Here is a 19,836-nt window from a genome sequence, read left to right as displayed (position 1 = left end):
TATTTGTAATAGAAGCAACTAGATCTTTGCAATATTGGAGTATCTTTCCTTTCATCAGTGGTGGGTCAAAAGAGGCAGGAGCCAAATGCATTGGGCATCCTGTGACTGTCCCAAAGGGTGAGATTTGATATGTTCCAAAAAGGGTGGATCTGAGATTTAGGACCACCAGGAATGCTTTTGGCCAAGGTCTTTGGGGGACCTCTACAAATTTTGTCAGTTGAATTGGGAGTGAGGGTGGCATGTGGAATCTTAGTTCCCCAACCAGGGATTAAACTCATCCCCCCCTACGGTGGAAGCCTGGAGTCTTAACCACTGGACTACCAGAGAAGTCCCTGTCAATTGAATCTTAATAACACTGTGTACATTAAACCAAATGAGAGGATTGAGCACAATGAAGCTGTTACAAAACCAGCCAAACAGAGCAGACTGGTAGAAGTACCTGACCAATAAAATGGTTCCTTGATTACTATGAAGTTCAAGAGCAGTTTCCTAGGTAGGGATAATCCTATCCAAAAGGACTTTAGCCACAGAACAGGCAGTAGTCCATCAGTCCAGTGTGAAAAACATATAGACCATTACTAAAACATGTATATCCATGAGATGGAGGAAGCTATATTAAATCCATTGGCCAGAACTCAAATGGTCCATTAGGCAGTTTAAAATGTCTAAGAGCTACAAACAGACTTTCCTGGGTTGTATTTAGAGCAAGTGGGACAAGTAGGGTAGGGACTTTTTTGTAGCTTTGTTAATGTTTCTTCACCAACAATGATGCATGAATGCTATCATTTTGTGAATAGAGCAATCGTTTAATGCATGTATAGTGGTTAGCAGTGGGAATTTTAGAGTTTCTGGCAGGACTAGGATGTTATTTGGTTTGAATCAGAGATTTCTCTTTTTTTTTTCAAACCAAAAACTGTGTATTTTCAATCTTGTTTTTTCTTTTCTGAGGCCAACTATTGGGCTTCTCTAGTCAGTTGCCTAATCTGACAATATTTGGGGAAATATCCCTCTGGATCGTGACAGAGATTTGATTTCTCTTCGTTCCTTTAAGGGCAGCATTTCTTATGGAAATGTCAGCAAAGTGATTTTCCTTAGCTTCCAGAGAGTCAAGTTTAGAATGCCCTGGAATCTTAATAGTAGCTAAAGTGGCAGGTAAAAGTATTACATCCAACGATTCCTGAACAAAGGGACCATTTAACATTTCATATCTACTAGAAGTATGGAAGCCATGTTGCTTTCAAAACATTCCAAAGCTATGAGCTAGTCTGAGAGTATATCTGTTATCAGTATACATATTAGAAGTTTTGCCCTTGACTAAAGCACAAGCCTGGGTAACTGTACAATTCAGGCTGTTGGGCCAAAGTCTAGGTCTAGACTCATCAGTATCAAAAGGAGTTGCAATAGACTACGCAGCGCAATGTTTGCCACTGTCATCTTTTGAATAAGAACCATCAGTGAACCACGAGAAACCAGTGTTACATAGAGGAATTGCCTGTAGATTGTCACCAGGAGTCAGGAGGTGACCCATCAGTGTTAAGCAGTCATGAGGGATGTCATTGGTGGTGGAGAGAAGAGTCCTAGGATCAAAGGTTGTTGTTGTGCAGTTGCTAAGTCATGGTCCACTCTTTGTGACCCCATTGACTGTAGCCCGCCAGACTCCTCTATCCATGGAATTTTCCAGGCAAGAATACTGGAGTGGATTGCCACTGCCTACTCTAGGGAATCTTCCTGACTCAGGCATCAAATTTGCATCTCTTGTCTCTCCTGCATTGGCAGGCGGATTCTATAAACAATAAATGCTGGAGAGAGTGTGGAGAAAAAGGAACTAGGACATGGAAGCAACCTAGATGTCCATCAACAGATGAATGGATAAAGAAGTTGTAGATAAAGATACATATATTCCATATATAATGGAATATTACTCAACCATAAAAAGGAACACATTTGAGTCAATTCGGATGAGGTAGATGAAACTAGAGCCCATTATACAGAGTAAAGTAAGTCAGAAAGAGAAAAACAAATATTGTTTATTAATGCATATATATGGAATCTAGAAAGATGGTACTGATGAACCTATTTTCAGGGCAACAGTGGAAATGCAGATGTAGAAAACAGACTTGTGGACACAAAGGGGAAGGAGAGGGTGGGATGAATGGAGCAATTTTTTGATGATGACCCTTCTGACCAGTGTGAGGTGATGTCTCATTGTAGTTTTGATTTGCATTTCTCTAATGATGAGCGATGCTGAGCATCTTTTCATGTGTTTATTACCATCTATCTGTATGTCTTCTTTGGAGAAATGTCTGTTTAGGTCTTCTGGCAGGTGAATTCTTTACCACTACACCACCAGGGAAGCCCAACTAAATACCAAACCTGGGTTTGGGCAAACTGCATTCTTTCCTTGGCAACTGTATGTCCCTTTAAAGCTGAAAGCTTTAGCCTATTCCTGTGAAGAGGCTTGAGAAGGAGAGCAAAGAGATTTCATTCACATGTTACAACAAAATAGAACTTTTAGGGAACTTTTTATCACCTGGATAAGTCTTCAACATTTGTGAGCAATAGGTAAGTCCTAAGGCATTATTGTCCATGTGAATTGTTTTTCAAGTGAAGTAAAGAAGGTGTTGACTAGTTTTATCAGCTGAACTACTAAAGAATGCACTGAATAAATCAATTACAGTAAAGAAACCACTTCCATTGGGAATGGATATTAGCAGTGTATGAGGTTTAGGAACAGAAGTGTGTTGGGACAGCCAAGCTGTTTATTAGTCAAAGGTCCTGGATAAGCACCCACCCTGTAAAAGACATCAACGTGAAGTGAAAGTCACTCAGTCGTGTCCAACTCTTTGCTACCCAATGGACTATACAGTCCATGGAATTCTCCAGGCCAGAATACTTGGAGTGGGTGCCTTGCCCTTCTCTAGGGTATCTTCCCAACCCAGAGATCGAACCCAGGTCTCTTGCATTGCAGGTGGATTCTTTACCACCTGAGCCACAAGGAAAGTCCAAGAACACTGGAGTGGGTAGCCTATCTCTTATCCAGTGGATCTTCCCAACCCAGGAATTGAACCAGGGTCTCCTGCATTGAAAGTGATTCTATACCAACTGAGCTATCAAGGGGTTATTTAATTCACCTGGTTGGTTACTTTAATGACAACTGTCAAGTTCTAGAATTATTTATCCTTTATCCTTCTGGAAGAAAGAAATTCCAGCATGATACTTCTCTAAGAAATCTAAGCCTGATATGTGAATGGGGTTGAGGCAATAAGAAGAAAAGGTAGTATACTTCTCAAAGGGCCAAACAAAAGGAAACAAGTTCGGAGACAGGCACCTCTTGAGGCTGAATAGTGATCCCCCCCTATTTGAACTGATTTAGTACTTTGAGGCAGGTGCTGTTTTATACTAGTGAAGTTGAGCAGCAGAGAGTGTGGTTCTGGTGTCAGTTAGGACTGGAAGAAATTTATACCCAATCTGGAGAAACATTTTTCCTAGCAGATTAAGATGGATATTTGGGAAAAGCTCCTGTAGTTTCTCAGAGCCCCACCAACAAGGACTGGGAGGATGTTGGAAAGACTTGTCAGAAGGCCAAAAGTGCCTGAAACACTTGAATGTATGGTGCTGTTGTTTAGTTGCTGTGTTAGCCCATCAGGCTCCTCTGTCAGTGGGATTTCCCAGGCAAGAATACTGGAGCAGGCTACCTTTTCCTTCTCCAGGGAATCTTCCCTATTCAGGGATCAAAACCATATCTCCTGTATCTCCTGCATTGCAGGTAGATTCTTCACCACTGTGTCACCTGGAAAGTCTTTTCCCAGTGTTCTAGTTCTTTGCAATAATAGAAACTAGAAGGGTTTTGTTTACAGAGTCTTTGTTTGCTGGATTTGAAGATTAAAAATTAATCTTAATTTTGCTTTGTTTGTTTTGGTTTTTTTTGGCCATTCCACATGGCTTGTAATATTTTAGTTCCCTCGCTAGGGACCCAGGCCATAGCACTGAAAGCCCTGAGTCTTTTTTTTTTTTTTTTAACTTTTATTTGCATTTATTTTTTGTGGCATTTATTCCCGGGCCATAAGTTTTTGTTTCTTCAGTTTCTTCTGGGATATCTTTTTCTTCTGTGCAATCTCCTCTTCTGGTTTAGGAACAATCTGTTCTTTTTCAGGAAGGATCATCTCAATGTGGCAGGGAGAGCTCATGTAGGGGTTGATCCGACCGTGAACTCTGTAAGTCCTGTGCCGCATCTTGGGGGCTTTGTTCACTTGGATGTGCTCAATGACCAGAGAATCTACATCTAAGCCCTTAAGTTCAGCATTACTCTCTGCATTTTTGAGCATGTGTAGTAAAAATTCAGCACTCTTTTTGGGCCATCGACCCTGAGTCCAGCCCCACTGTTTGGCCTGTGCACACCTGCCAACTCCACCGCTGGAATGCCGGAATGGCACACATTGCTTCTTTAACGTGACATCCTTCAGGTACTTGGTGGCTTTTCGGATATGCATACCCGTTATGGCCTGGGCAGTTTCACGAGTGTTCTTAAAGTGTACATGAAGATTTGAACCTCTTGATTTGCATGATTTTGTGGGGTTTTCTGGGTCAAGTGAATAGCGCACCATTTTTAGGAGTCACCTCAGGCCGCTTACCGGAAAAGGAAGCAGCCCTGAGTCTTAAACACTGGACTACCAGGGAATTCCCTCCCTAGTGGTATTTCTTTTAGGTGAATCATCTAGAGTGCAAGAGAGCAAGTTTATCAGATTAAGTAAGTCTGGAGTGGACATAGTTTCCCATTCCATCCTGATCCTTTTTACTAGATAGGAAAGATTCTAGTTCAACTCCTTAATAAACATAAAGTTAAAGCTACCCAGGTGGAATATGGAACAAACATCTGAAGGAAGACCAGAATTTTCTTTAAAGTAATCTGAAGTCAATTGTAATAGTCATGAACAGATTCATCAGATATTTTGTGCAAACCTAAAGTTTGCTGCAATCAACAGGCTTTGGAAAAGCCCTAGGAATTGCTCCGTGAAGTTACTCAGCAACTGTCCAAGCCTGATCTTTTAACGAATTAGCAGCTGGTCTTCCAGTTGCAATTCTAGAGACCTTTCAGGATATTTCCAATTGGGAATTTTCTTTCTTTTCTTTTTTTTTAACAAAAACCTTTATTTTTCAGGAATCTGAGTAGTCTTCTGCTTTATATGCCCTGTTTCTTGGGGCTCATTTCCAAGGGCGGACAACCCGAAATAGCCTTAAGTGCACTCTTCTACCCACCACAGCCTTGACTTCCCAAGGTTGCTAATCCGGATTCTTATTCCTCTTTCTCATCCGCTCCTCCTCCTCTTCCTTCTCCTTTTCCAATTAGCAATTTTCACAGTGCTGGGTGGGCCTGGCCTTTACCAGCAAGCATATGAACTAAGTCAGAGAAACAAGATTGCCAAGTTTGAAAAACTATATTTAATTCCTCAGCAAATCTGTGAAGATCTTCAGTTACTTTGGGAAAATCTTTGACTATGGCTTATAATTCACCTTTAGTCCAGGGAATATAAGAAATTCAGGGTTTAGCCGTTGGGTCCTCAGAAGGCTTAATTTTAAGAGGACAGGTTCTGATAAATTCAGAGGAAAAGGGACTGGGGAGTGTTTTAAAGAAATAGGACAGTTCAGTGAGAGAATTAATATGGGGGAGCTGAGGGTGTAGAGAAGGTGTGGGTAGTACAGAAGGGAAGGTGAAGCCTGATCATAAGGAGCCAAAAGGAGGAGCATGAGGCTTCTGAAGTCACTTTATCTTTCCTTAGTTGCTTGTTTGCTTCAGTTCATCTTAAAATCCTACTTTGTAAAGAGGCAATTTTAGGGTGCTGGTGATATTCGGAGGCTTCAAAATACCAATAAAAATAGGCATTTCATTCAGTTTTGGAAATCTTAGCGCTATAGTAATCCAAATTGGTTTTAAGAAGATTGAGTTTGGGGATTTCAAAAGTTCCCCATAACGACCATTGATATTCTAAATTGTCTTTGGTAAAGTCAGTTCACTTTATTAAAAATGCATGTGAGGAAGGACAAATGAACAGCTATATTCTTTTAAATACAAAAATTCTATTCTATTGCAATTTGGCTTCCAGTCTAGGGATATGCTCAGTGGCTTTGTGTATAGGCAAATGCTTTTGCCATGTTTCTGACCATATTCTGCCTCTCCTTGCCAAGCATTTCAATTCCTTTCCTGAAGTGAAGAGGACAATAGTGTCAAGCTAGTAATGATTCAGGGAGCTGGTACTTTGATAAGATTAAAAGGATAATTTCAAAATATCAGAACGTGAAACATATGGTTAAAAAAACATTTTGTGTTGTTGTTCTTAGTCACGATCAATTTTAACATATTGGTGTTACTCATAACCAAAAGATATTTTTATAACAAATGAGAAATACTTAACTTCATTTATTTGGAATCAATAGAAATAGAATTATTAAAAGAGCTCTTAGATGAATAAAGTAGAATCAAAATACTCAATTAAAATTGTAGGTATCACAGCTAGCAATAAAGGTTGGTCATAGAAATATTGGCACTTAATCTTAATAGCAAGTGAATACATTATCAGCATGTAATATTGTTGCCTTATTCTGTCTAGAACAGTGATCTGATCATATCTGTTTTCACTGGAGTTTAGCTTTAATTAATACATCCACATCAGCTTTGTCTGCTTCTCCAAGACTTTTTTGATGGCTCTCAACCAGGACATTGTCTTCCTTTTTTCGAGGTCTCAGGGAACTACCATTTCTGTAAGGTACAGAAGTTTCAAGGGAAACAAAGTTGTGCACATCCTGTAGCTTTTTCCACAGCCATTCCACTCTTTCCATGGAGCGCAGATGTTTGCCCAGGTTATGCATATACTGTATTTCACTCACAGCTCTCTTCCTGCAGGGAACAGAATCAGAGAGGATCACTCCATTAGTTCCCCTCTTCCAAATCATAAAGCCAACCTTAAAAATCGATTCCCCTGACCTCACCATGCAGAATAGGCTATAGTACTTACTTAACAGACTTCCCATCTGATCTTGCAAGAAAACAGATGGCAAACATGACAATCATTACCTTAACCATGTCTTTTGCAGACATCATATTAACTAAAAAAGAAAAAGAAAAATGGAGGTATTTAAAAATACTTTTAATATTCCAAACTGTACAATTAAGTTTATAGTAGTTTATATTTATAACCATACAAGTTTGCACAGAGTGTGACAGTGACTAATTGGCTTCTTTTTTGTGAGAGACTTTTGGAATCAGTCTCTTTATTTTACAGTTTATATAAGTATATATTATATATATATATATATATACACACACACACATAATTACTATATACTATGAAGAAGGAATTCATAGGGCCTGGACTCCATCTTATGCCTGTTCATGCTGATCATGCTCAGCCACCTTTCCAATGGACTCTGAACTCTGTGTTTAGTGCCTATGAAAACAACAACAGAAGGATAAGACCCCCTCAAGACAGGGGAACCTTGAAGATCGTATCTAGATTACTCATCGCCTAAGAGAAAATATACACTAGTCAGCCCTTCCTCCAGGTAGGCCATAAATTTTTCTAGGTCTATCGGAGTGTAACCTTGGGTTTATTGATTATTAGCTGTTTGTTTGAGCACGTAACACGTGAATGATAGGTTATTGGGATTGTATTTTCCTTGGTTTATGTAAGTCTCAAGGAATTTGGAGTGGTGGGTTCAGACACATACACATGGGGTACAAAAGATTTTCACAAATGCTGGTTGAGGTCCTTGGCTAAGAGGAGACTCTGCCCTGGGCCCGCCGGTGTAATAAACTGCACTCCACTATCTGCATTGTCCTTCTGAGTGAGTCTGTTTCCTGGAACGCTTGGCTATAACATTTGGTGCGTTGGCTGGGAAACTCCTCACTTTGAGGAGACAGGTCTCATTTGAGGCCACCCCGAGGCTTTGTGGCTTCAGTCTCCTAGAGGGGGGAAGGCGCCTCGCCCCTCTGGAAGAATTCAGCCTTTCAACGCCAGGTTTCTTCGCTTTGGCAGGTAGTGAATGTGGCAGCAAGGGAACTGAGCGCTCAGGTGAGGAGGAACCCACCCGGCAGGGTGGAAGAGGGGGCCTGATCACCCCCCTGGGAGGGACTAGAAGGGGCACGGACCCACGGGGACCTGGAATAGGCAGGCAGCAGCGATTGCTTGGTACACAGGTCAACGAGCGTGCTACGGTTTAGGAAGGTAATTTGTGAAGGTCATTTAGGAGGTATGTCCACGCCATCTCAGGGAATATTACCACCAGCAATTGCCAGGGGATATTTAGGATAGGAAACTCGTCCTTGTATGCTCATATTCTGCCCTCCCCCAGGAGGTGTCCCGTCTGCTGTGAAATTCTTGACCCCCTCGGAATTGTTAGGCTAGAAGGAAGGGGATACACAAGTGAGTATGAATTGGCTTTCCCAGAGATGGCCTGGGACATGGTATTTTTAACCCATCTGTGTTTTCATCTGCACCTGATCAAGCCCACCAAGGCAGAACGGACTTTAAGGGAGAAACAGTCTTGGACCACGTGGTGTTCCGATTTGGCCATGCTGACCAGCAGGTGAAGGCACACCGATCCCCCTTCTCCCTCTGGGATCTGGCAGGTAAGGCTCTTCTCACCCCAATTAGGAAGGAGGCAGAATGGCAATTTAAGTGTCATTGAGTGGAAATATCAGAAGTACAGAGGGTACTGAGAACTTCGTAGACAGAATGGAAAGGAAAATTAGAAGAAGGTCCGAGAAGGTAAGCAAGATTGGAGGAAGTGAATCTAAGGCAACTGTATTGATGTGCATGATTAAAAATTTTGAGAAGGGATTAGGAGGAGACTGTAGGGTGAAGATGAAGCCTAACAGCCTCCACATACTCTGTGAGGTCGAATGGCCCCCTATGGGAGTAGGATGGCCCCCAGAGAACACCATGAACTTAAGAACAGTGGAAGCAGTCTATACAGTCGTCACAGGAGGGCCAGGGCACCTGGATCGATATCCATATATTGACTCACGGCTAGGGTGAGCTCAAGACCCTCCTGCTTGGACAAGGTTCTGTATCCAGAAGGGAAAGGGGAAAACATTAATAGCACAAAAATTGACTGATGATAAAAAAGGAAATTCTACAGGATTTGGACGGGACGACCTGACCCCTCCCCCATACTGGATAATGATGCTCCTGCCTCAGTGCTCCACCAGGATTGGAGGCGGGCTTAATGCCCAGTCCAGGGTCAGGTGAAGTCCTGCAGCAGCCGCTGCTCCTCTGCCAGCTCTTCCCAAGGTCGTAGAGCTGCCACCTCAGCAGGCTCCAATCCCAGTGACAGAGCCTCTGGCCAGCACTTCCAGGATCTGGCTCCAGCCGGACCGCCCAAGCTATACCTGTCTCTCCCGGTGAGTACTGACAAGAAGGGAAGGGAGACATTGGAATTAAGCAGAGACTGTGCTCTACCAGAGAGCTGGAGGGAATGGAAGAGAACAGACAAGAGATCTGCAATGCTAGCTGCTGGTCTGGGAAAGTCTATCTCGGGCCCTCCGGAAAACCTCCTCTGCCCCAGGGACAGGACAGTCCTTCAGCCGGTCCCAACGGAGGCCCTGGGCCCCATTACAGCCAAACCAGTGTGCCTGGTGCCAAGCTTTTGGCCACTGGGAGAATAAATGCCCTAAGGCAAGAAAGGAAGAGGAAGCTCCCACAGTTGTGAGGCTTGCTGACTTGGAAATTAAATAGGGCTGCCAGGGCTCAGAGATATCAGGTCCCCGAGAGCCCATGGTAACCTTAAAAGTGGGGGACCAAAACATTGACTTCATGGTGGATACAGGAGCAGAACTGTAGGTAGTAACAAAATTTGTGGCACCACTGTCCAAAAAGACTACCGCTGCAACTGGGGTATGGGGAGAAGACATGATTAAATCATTTTGCCAGCCCAGAAAATGTCAGATGGCGGGGGGCACCAAGTGATTCATGAATTCCTCTACATTCCTGAGTGCCCAGTACCCCTGCTGGGAAGAGACTTGATCTCCAAACTAGGAGCACAAGTGACTTTCTCCCCTAAGGAGAGGCCCACCTTCTGGATGGACTATGACTTATTTGCTCTCTCTCTCAATACCACCCCAAGATGAGTGGAGGTTGCATGAGCCTCCGATGGAAGAACCAGGTGGGCCGGAAGAGCATGAGAGAGAGCTAACTCAATTATTCCCTGAGGTCTGAGTGAAAGACAAACCCCGCTCCCCACCCAGGCTGGCTAGACATCAAGCCCCAGTGATAACAGAACTCAAACCAGGCACCATCCTGGTTAGAAAGCACCAGTACCTGCTACCGATAGAGGCCTGGACCAGCATACTGCCCCATATCAATAGATTGAAACATGCGAGCACTCTAGTAGAGTGCCAGTCGGCTAGGAATACAGTGATCCTGCCAGTCAAAAAGGAAGGAGGGCAGGACTATAGGCCTGTACAGGATCTCAGGCTAGTCAGCCAGGCTACTGTGACTTTACACCCCACTGTTCCAAACCCCTATACCTTTTAGCCTCCTCCCGCCGAGTACTAAAGTTTATACTCGCTAGATCTCAAGGATGCCTTCTGCGTACACCTCGCCCCAGCGTCACAGCCCATCTTTGCCTTTGAATGGAGGATCCAGTCGGGGGCACCAAGCAACAGCTCATCTGGACTCCCCCACAAGGGTTTAAGAACCCCCCAGCCATCTTTGGGGAAGCCTTGGCTTCTGACCTGAACTCATTCCATCCGGAAGACTATGGATGTTGGCTCCTACGTTACGGGGATGACCTGCTGCTGGCCGCTGAAACCAAGGAAAAATGCTGGAAAGGGAAAAAAGCACTGCTCCAGCTGCTGATGGAAGCAGGTTGCTGGGTGTTGAAGAAGGAGGCACAGATCTGCAAGGAGGAGGTAAGGTATCTGGGGTTTGTTTTAAAGAAGGACACAAGGGTCCAGACCCTAGTTGGGTCCTATCTGCTGATGGCACTAGCCTGATAAAACAAGGACAACGGCTGTCAGGTTAGCCAAAGTGGAAGGGCCATTAAGACTGAAAAGTGATGGTGGGAATTGCCAAGTGGCAAATTATTGGTACCAGAGGAGCTGGCACACAATCTGGTAAGCCAAACACACCAAGCGACCCACCTAGGCCATGCTGCCTGCTCACAGGTTAATGCTGCCTCTCGGGTATTCAGACAAAAACCTCTGGGTATTTAGCGGAAAGGCACGCTGCCCTTTGAACACCTGGGAGTGGATTTCACTGAAATGAAACCTCACCGACACTACTGTTACCTGCTGATCATGGTATGTACGGTCTCGGGATGGGTAGAAGCTTTTCCTACCTGGACTGAAAGAGAATCAGAAGTAGCCCGGTGCCTGCTTAGGGAAATAGTTCCCAAATTTGGACTTCCTACTAGCATTGGTTCAGACAGTGACCTGGCTTTTGTAGCTGATTTAGTACAACAAGTAAGCAAAACTCTAAACATCAAATGGAAACTGCGCACTGCATATAGGCCCAGAGTTCTGAGATGGTGGAATGAACCAACCGGACCTTAAAGAGACTCTCCAAGTGGATCACAGAGACTGACTGCTCCTGGGTGGACTTGCTTCCGACGGCTCTGCTCAGACTCAGGATGACCCCACAGTCCCAAGGCTATTCTCCATATGAAATTGTAATAGGAGGCCCCCTCCCATAATAAAACAGGTATCAACCAATTTGCCTCAGGTAAGGGGGAATAGGATTTCACAGCAGATGGAACTGGGTAAGGTAATAAATTGGGTAACTAAGTTTGTACAAGAGAGGGTGCCGTTCCCCCTCGGGAACAGATTCATGAGTTTACGCTTGGTGACCAAGTATGGGTCAAAGGTTGGAAACATGATTTACTAGCCCTTTGGTGAAAGTGCCCTTATGTTATTCTAACTACCCCTACTGCAGTTAAAGTTGCAGGTATTGTCCCTTGGATCAATCATATGAGGGTGAAGAGAACATACCATGCAGACCCAAAAAACACTGAATGGACTGCACAGAGGGACCCCACTGACCCTCGAGAGACTAAGACCATCCTTAAGAAGAAGGAAAAGAAGATCCTGGAGGAGCCCCTTCAGGATGAAGCCACACGATCAACTCCTGCTGCTTGGCCTCATCAATGTGATTTTGAATTTAACTTCCGTTTCAACTCAGGACAATGTTTTCATCTCATGGGCACATTCCCACGCAGACTTCCACACTCCCAGCTGCTGGGTGTGTAGGGCTGTGCCTCTGTCAGTGACGGATGGACTTCCTTGGTGGGTGTCACCGCTCTGCCAAGGAGATTTTAAGCCACTCTGCTCTTTTCTGGGATGACAAAAAGAGACCTTCCTCTCTTTTGTCAATAACCTCTCCTTGCTCTTTTGATGTAAGACCTACAGTCAATAGACTCAGGTCATGGGGTTACATTCGATATAAATGCCAGTGTAACAAAAGCCTAACCTACTTGTAAATCTACCCCGGTAGCCCTGGTAAATCTACCTTATTTACATGCAAGATGGACAAGATCCATGTTTCAATGATATGAGTATATTGCTGCCTTATTCGTATCCTCTATAGGGACAACAGATATCAATGATTAAAGCAGAGGCCTTGGCTAACTTCACACAACAGGCCCTCCTAGATAGAACAAAAGCCATCCAAGCCTTAAATGAAGAGCAAATCCAAATGAGAAAAGCAGTGATTCATAATAGCATGGCTTTGGACATACTCACAGCTGCTCAAGGAGGGACCTGTGCCATAATTAAGGTTGAATGTTGTGTATACATTCCTGACTTATCTGGCAATGTATTGGCTGCTTTAGATGACATGAAAAACCAGGAAAAAGCAATGTCAAATGAAAACATTCCTTTCTGGACTTCGGTTGTATCTTGGGTGAAGGGTGGAAAACTATATTTACCACTGTTATAGTTGTCTTGATAAGTTCTGCTTTGTGGACCCTGAATTTTACAATGTGTTATGAACTTAGTAACCCGAAGGTTGATGTCATTCTCCCAAATTGGCGGTCAGAGAGCCAGGGTGCAATATATCCCTATGAATGTGCTCATAATGTGAGTTAAGAGCATCAAGACGGGGGAATGAAGAAGGAATTCATAGGGCCTGGACTCCATCTTAGGCCTGTTCATGCTGATCATGCTCGGCCACCTTTCCAATGGGCTCTGAACTCTGCGTTTAGTGCCTATGAAAACAACAACAGAAGGATAAGACCCCCTCCAGACAGGGGAACCTTGAAGATCGTATCTAGGTTACTCATCGCCTAAGAGAAAACATACACTAATCACCCCTTCCTCCAGGCAGGCCATAAATTTTTCTGTGTCTATCAGAGTGTAACCTCAGATTTATTGATTATTGGCTAATTGTTTGACTGTTTGAGCACATGAGCACATAGCACGTGAATGATGGGTTATTGGGATTGTATTTTCCTTGGTTTATGTAAGTCTCAAGGAATTTGGAGTGGTGGATTCAGACACGTACACATGGGGTATAACAGATTTTCACAAATGCTGGTCGGGGTCCTTGGCTAAAAGGAGACTCTGCCTTGGCCCCACCAGTGTAATAAACTGCACTCAACTACCTGCATTGTCCTTCTGAGTGAGTTTGTTTCCTGGAACATGTGGCTACAACAATTATATATATACACATAATTAGTATATAGTAAGTATAACCCAATTGGCTTAGAAATGAGACAGATGAGTTTTACTTTCTTAGGTATCTTTTTGAGAGTTCTTGTGCAAGTTATATGAATTTTAAGCTACGTGAAGAATCAAAAAGTTCACTGTTTAGAATTTCCTCCCACATTTTGTGTTAATTATGACTAAATGCTTCTAATTTGCTTGAAAATGGCTACTTCTCTTAATTAGGTGAATTGTCAACAGCGTCTGTTTACTTAGCAAATTTCTTTTTCATAAGTAAACTTCCTTTCAATGTCATGATAACTATAAATGCCAAATTAATAGGTTCTCATTTAGAGATTTTTACTAACTTAACCCAGAGTTCTCTCTAGCATTAAAAAGAATGTGTCAAAGCATTTAAGCATCATCTAGTTAATTACTTGTTATACAAATTTAGAGCTTTGATTCCATATAAAATGCTTGTCTCTATCTTTTCAGCTCATTTTATTAACAATTTTGTTTGAGTATAATGTTTAGAATTTTGCTCTTTTGCTTTTCATCTTTTTATCGCAAAATAGAAAAGTCTTACCTTAGTCTGCATTTCAACAACTGCAAAAGCTTTCATGATAGAAGTACCTTTTCTTAATACTTGTTGTTCTCCATTTTAACATACACATAGGGTGGCTGTGGGAAACTCCATCATTTAGAAGTAGCATAAGGGCCATTATAACCTACTATATTTGTTTTCACTGTGCAATATAAGCTATTGGAGGAGCACCAAATGGATATTCTTCATTTTTGGTTTATATGAGAAAACAATCACTGTAGCCAGAGGACAGGAGTTTGTCCCAGCTCTGTCACATACACCTAGTGCCTCTTCCTTTCTTTCCTATTCTTAATTGAGAGGTGAGTTTCTTACAAGAAGGTCATTAGAAACATGTAAAACATCCTTAAAATTCATGTATAGTTTTCAGATAGAAAACGAGAAAAAGTTTTATGTAAAGGGACCAAATATTCAGCAGTAAAACAGTTTCTCCAACTACAGTACACAGATTGAGCTCTCTGTGAGGATATTATGTGGGAAAAATGGAATTTTAACTCAGAGACATAAATTTACATTGATTATTTAAATCAGAATTATTCATTTCTCACTAGGCTGCTTTATTTCAAAATTTTAACAAGATATCATTAAAGCACATCATGCCAAATTTTAATTATTTCCATGTAATTGCAGATGAGTTAAAAAAAATAGCAAGGTCTCTCAAAATACTTTAATCACAAAAGCAAGTGTTTCAACAATATTTTAGTAGCATAAATTTATTTTTTATTGTGGCATTTTAATATTAAATATAATTCAAACCCTCCCTTAACATTTTACCTTTAACAAACAGCATGATATTAGTAGGAAATGGTACACATTAAATGACTACTTGATTGTAAGAAAATAACTCATGGAAACTTAAAAGAGAAAATAAAAATTACTCACCACCTGTCTTAGGACACGATCTTCTTTCAAACGTATTAGCAGCTGATGCTTTCTCAAAGTTGAGTAAACCTGAGAAAGCTGATAAATTGAGCTGTAGACCCTTCAATGTGACTTTTATATATATAAGTCTTCCACACACTGAGAAGCTTTTTTATTGTTACAGATGACGTCACTCCCAATTCTCTGAATTTTAACTATAGGATCAGAGAGCAGCACATACACTCCCATGGGGCGGTGCTCATTCTTCTTAAATTTTAGATAACTGGATATTAAAAGCAAAACAGCGTGGGCTGGGAAAAGTGTTTATGCAAAGATTTCTAACAAATAGTAAATTGTAATTCTGGTTGGATTAATGACTCTATATTCCAAAAAGTAATTCTAAAGTAATTCTAAAAGAAATCAACCTTGAATATTCATTGGAAGGACTGATACTGATGCTGAATCTCCAATACTTTTGCTGCCTGATTCGAAGAGCCAACTCATTGGAAAGGACCCTGATGCTGAGAAAGAGAGCAAAAGGAGAAGGAAGTGGCAGAGAATAAGATGATTAGATAGCATCACAGACTCAATGGACATGAATCTGAGGAAACTCTGGGAGGCAGTGAAAGACGGGGGAGCCTAGTGTGCTGCAGTCCATGGGGTTGTAAAGAGTTGGACATGAATTAGCAACTGAGCAACAGCAACAAAATTTTTTTAAAAAGTCAGATTTCAAAAATTTATGGTTAAGTCATCATCTTATTGCAGGCTTCCCTCATAGCTTAGTTGGTAAAGAATCTGCCTGCAATGCAGGAGACCTGGGTTTGATTCCTGGGTCGGGGAGATCCCCAGAGAAGGCAATGGCAACCCACTCCAGTATTCTTGCCTGGAGAATCCCATGAACAGAGGAGCCTGGCAAGCTACAGTCCATGGGGTCACAAGAGTTGGACACAACTTAGCAACTAAACCACCACCACGTCATTTTATTGTATTTGAAAGTGAAATTGAAAATAAGTATATTTCTTACAGCCATAACGTTGGCACAATTATTATGAGGATATAATGAATCATATTACATTATGCTTACTTTACAAGCCATATTGGACCAGTCTGTATCATTCCTGATCTTGTTTCAAAAAAATATGTATAGTGCTTTTCTTAAAGGAAGTGTTAAAAATATTTTGAGAATATGCTCTCAGTACATAATTTTAAAGGCTTCAAAGGAAAACTATTTTAAAATTCATTTACCTTATATTTTTATCCCTTTTAATTTTAGTTTTCAATAAAAGCACTTGAAAAGCAGTAACTGTATCCCAGACCCACTGCAGTGTTCTTGCTTGGGAAATCCAGTGGACAGAGGAGCCTGGCAGGATACAGTCCGTGGAGTGGCAAACAATCGGACATGACTGTGCAAATAAGCAACAATAGCCATATGCAAGACCTTCCATATATTATCCAACTAAGTCTTCATACCAATCCTTTAAAGTAAATACTGTTATTAGCTCCATTTTCACTTGAGGAAACTACTGGGGTTGGAGAGTGGAGAAGATAGAATTCAACAGTCTTTATGACTCCAGAGCTATTTTGATTCTTATTACCTGAGTTTCCCCTTAGAAATGTAGCCCAAATTGAGAAAGTAGCACTGATGTATACATACTGCCGTGTAGAATAGCCAGCTAGGGGGAAGCTGCTATGTGGCCCAGGGAGTGCAGCTCAGCTCTGGGATAATCTAGAGGGGTGGGATGGAGCGGGTGGCTCAGGATGGAGGAGATATATGTATACTTACAGCTGATTCACATTGTTGTACAGCAGAAACTAACACAACATTGTAAAGCAATTATCCTCCAATTAAAAATAAAACATAAAAAAGTATATAGGCCTTCTTTGAACCCCAGGCTTCTTCACTCTCATTTGCCCAACCCTTTGCAGCCTCTTTGCACAGGAACTGGGTCTTGTTTCTCATGTTCCCCACCTGTTGATGGAGGACCTGCTCTAAAAACCTACGGAGGCCACCTGTCTAATTTCAAATACTGCTACAGCCTGGTTCCCATCTATTGACCAAAACCCCTTGAATCCCCTTGGTATGTCTAAGGTTCATTTAGGCAAAATGAACCTCCCAGCAAAAGGCCCAGAATTGGATCAGTTCTCTTAGCTGTGCGCCTACTTCATTTATCCTCTTTCCTGCTAACTCTTGCCAAGGTTTGACTCTACATCAAGGAAGAGCCAAAATACCTGTACAAAGTCTACAGTGAAAGGTACATGTTAGTGCTGCTCTGAGAAATCCTCTACGCTGGTCAAATCTCACTTGAAGTTGCTCCAGGCTTCATTTCAGAAGTGTTAGAGACTTACTGTGACATGTCTGCAGAATATGAACCAGGCTGGCGAAAATGTTGATAAGCATGACATCTCAGAAGGAAGTGAATAAAACTGGGAAAGACTTGGAATGATGAGATAGCTGTTTTTGATTCTTCATAGGGTTTCCATAAGGAAGAAGGGATATTTTCTGTGGTTTAAGAAGGAAGGATTGAGTCCAATGGCTAAAGACTACAGGAAGGCAAATTTGAGCTCAACGTGGATGTTATGATTGTTAAAATAAAGAATCAATACCTTCCTAATAGTGAGTTCCCAATCACTGAAAGTATTCAAATAGAAGCTCAGTAAGCATTTATCAAAGATACCATAGAGATTCATACAGAGCAGAAAGTTGAGCTAGATAACCAAGAGGTCCTTTTTGACTGACAAAAAAAAAACCTATTGTTTTGGTCCTTTAAAAGTCTTCTGATGTAAAGTCTAAACCTGATGTTTGTGTATCATTTTTTATTATACTCTGTCGAGAAGAAGAAGAATTGGGAAAACAAATGATTTCATAAGCACATTTATTTCATTATTATTATAAAGCCACGTTTAACATTGTAATTTGGAGATTTTTTTCTGCTTCTTTGGGTGAGTTTGATATAATTGACAACCTTTCAGGAATATTGAAAACAGTGTTTTCACTGTCTTCCTCTTATTACAATTGTTTAAGAATAAATTGCCATATTGAAGACAATCACATTATTAAACTAGTTTTACAGGAAAATAAAGAAAACAGACAAGGTTTACTCATTCAAAAAATGCATTGCTAGATATCTGCCATAGATTGTGTTAGTCATTACATTATTGAGACACGATCCCTGCCCTGAAATTTGACACATAAATTAGAATATAATATAATAGGTGTTACAGTAGTCACATTAACAGAGGCTTATAAAAAGCACAGAGGAAGAAGTGACTAATTTCCTGGTGCTGTTGGAAGCTGTTTTACTGAAAAGCTAAAGTATTCTTAAGGAGGAATATGAGTTTTCCATCATAGAAAGTTAGAAAAGAAAAAAGGAATAGCATGTGCAAAGGCATGGAGGCCATGAGGACTGAATATGTGCTAATGGCAGGAGAGAGGACATGGTAATGACCCTGAAATAGTAAGTGTGGTGCAAATTGTGGAAGGCTTCTGTGTGATGTGCCTAGGGGGTTTATTTTGTAGTCCTTTCTAAACTCATGCGTCCAGTTCTTTGCCACCCAAGGACTATAGCCTGCCAGGCTCGTCTGTCCATGGGATTTCCCAAGCAAGAATACTGGAGTGGCTCTGGCATACAATTACTACATGTAAAGTATAACTTTGACCTTCCCACAAAGAAGAGATATAGCTACCACGATTTGGTTCATAGTTTATCTGAACCATCAACCTTTGGGACTGCAGACATTAGAAGGAAACCATTTAGAAATAAGAGGGCTAAGGGCTATGTGGGCACAAGAAGCTGATGTCACAGTGACAGGGAAAAGCTGAGCACAGCGTTTTCCTTTGAAAAGCTCAGCCTTTCTTAATGCTCTCAAATTCTCTGAAGCCTGGGTCAGATAACCTACTGTATTCCTCATATTTGGGAAGGACAAAGGATCATGTGTTATCTTGCATTGTGAGAGGTTTAATCTAAGACTGATACTTTTTCCTTCTGTTTGTTCAGTAGGAATTACTATGGGGGAACTTAACATCAAGAAGAAATTTCCACGGCTAGAAAATACCATAGGTCTCCTAATTCCATGTTTTGACAGATCAGATGATGACTGTCTTAACAGTTCACCTACTCTTTTGCTTCAGGCTCTCCTGTGGGATATTGAGCCACTGAGCTCTTGATCTTTCAGAAACAACTTTCTTCCCTCCTACTCACCCACCCCCAGACTTTCAAAAATGTTTTAAAGGACAGCATATAACAACTGTTGGATTTTCCATGTGTTTTTGGTAATAGTTTTTCATTTTTCTTTTTCCATAACCTTGTATTGATGGATATTGTGAGTGTGGTTCTCTGATAGGCAGTATTTAATAAGCCATTGATCCCTTTATATGTATGAGCTGTTCTAAACCCTGGGATCCATTATACCTGAGTAGCCATTCAAAAATGAAATGTACAGCTACCTTCACAAATGTTATAAAATACTGCTGTTGCTTTTTGTTCATTCTATTAGTGAGTGTGCATCCCTGCAAGTGTTTACAGCCTTTGCCATGTTTATTTGGAATGCAGGAGTGTTAAGATGATATGCCCTGTTTTCATAGTCAGAAAGCGGCATCTCTACAGGTGGGGGCTGAGGGTAAATAAATACTAAGATTCTGGATGCCAGGGATGAGACAGCTTTTCTAAATACAACGAGGAATGTCTCTGTCTTGTCACAGTGTAAACCAGGGTGTCACTTGAGGAAGTCTTTGAATCTTTAT

The 19,836-nt window shown here is 41.5% G+C and overlaps 2 protein-coding genes and 1 pseudogene across 2 annotated transcripts; 1 reads left to right on the top strand and 2 right to left on the bottom strand.

The window, feature by feature from the left end:
* Positions 1-4,025: 4,025 nt before the first annotated feature.
* LOC101120269 (large ribosomal subunit protein uL22-like) lies at positions 4,026-4,644 on the bottom strand. Its single transcript, XM_042233030.2, has one exon. It carries the CDS (start codon positions 4,602-4,604, stop codon positions 4,050-4,052), a length of 555 nt encoding a protein of 184 aa, XP_042088964.1. The 5' UTR covers positions 4,605-4,644; the 3' UTR covers positions 4,026-4,049.
* Positions 4,645-6,427: 1,783 nt separating this feature from the next.
* PTH (parathyroid hormone) lies at positions 6,428-15,209 on the bottom strand. Its single transcript, XM_042232782.1, has 3 exons — positions 15,117-15,209; positions 7,011-7,101; positions 6,428-6,892 (listed from the first exon to the last, which is right to left on the bottom strand). The coding sequence occupies exons 2-3, from the start codon at positions 7,094-7,096 to the stop codon at positions 6,631-6,633; spliced, it is 348 nt and encodes a 115-aa protein (XP_042088716.1). The 5' UTR covers positions 7,097-7,101; positions 15,117-15,209; the 3' UTR covers positions 6,428-6,630.
* LOC121816621 (endogenous retrovirus group PABLB member 1 Env polyprotein-like) lies at positions 11,963-13,424 on the top strand (annotated as a pseudogene).
* Positions 15,210-19,836: the final 4,627 nt, after the last annotated feature.

This window comes from Ovis aries, chromosome 15 (assembly GCF_016772045.2).
Source record: "Ovis aries strain OAR_USU_Benz2616 breed Rambouillet chromosome 15, ARS-UI_Ramb_v3.0, whole genome shotgun sequence".
NCBI classification, from domain to species: domain Eukaryota; kingdom Metazoa; phylum Chordata; class Mammalia; order Artiodactyla; family Bovidae; genus Ovis; species Ovis aries.
The sequence above is the reverse complement of the archived record's forward strand: the minus strand, read 5'-3'. Positions and strand labels throughout refer to the sequence as shown.

Coding starts and splice junctions, on each gene's coding strand:
- LOC101120269 (XM_042233030.2), bottom strand. CDS start 4,604: ATGGTGCGCTATTCACTTGACCCAGAAAACCCCACAAAATCATGCAAA.
- PTH (XM_042232782.1), bottom strand. CDS start 7,096: ATGATGTCTGCAAAAGACATGGTTAAGGTAATGATTGTCATGTTTGCC. Junction 6,893..7,010: donor TCAGATGGGAAGTCTGTTAA/GTAAGTACTATA, acceptor TGTTCCCTGCAG/GAAGAGAGCTGTGAGTGAAA.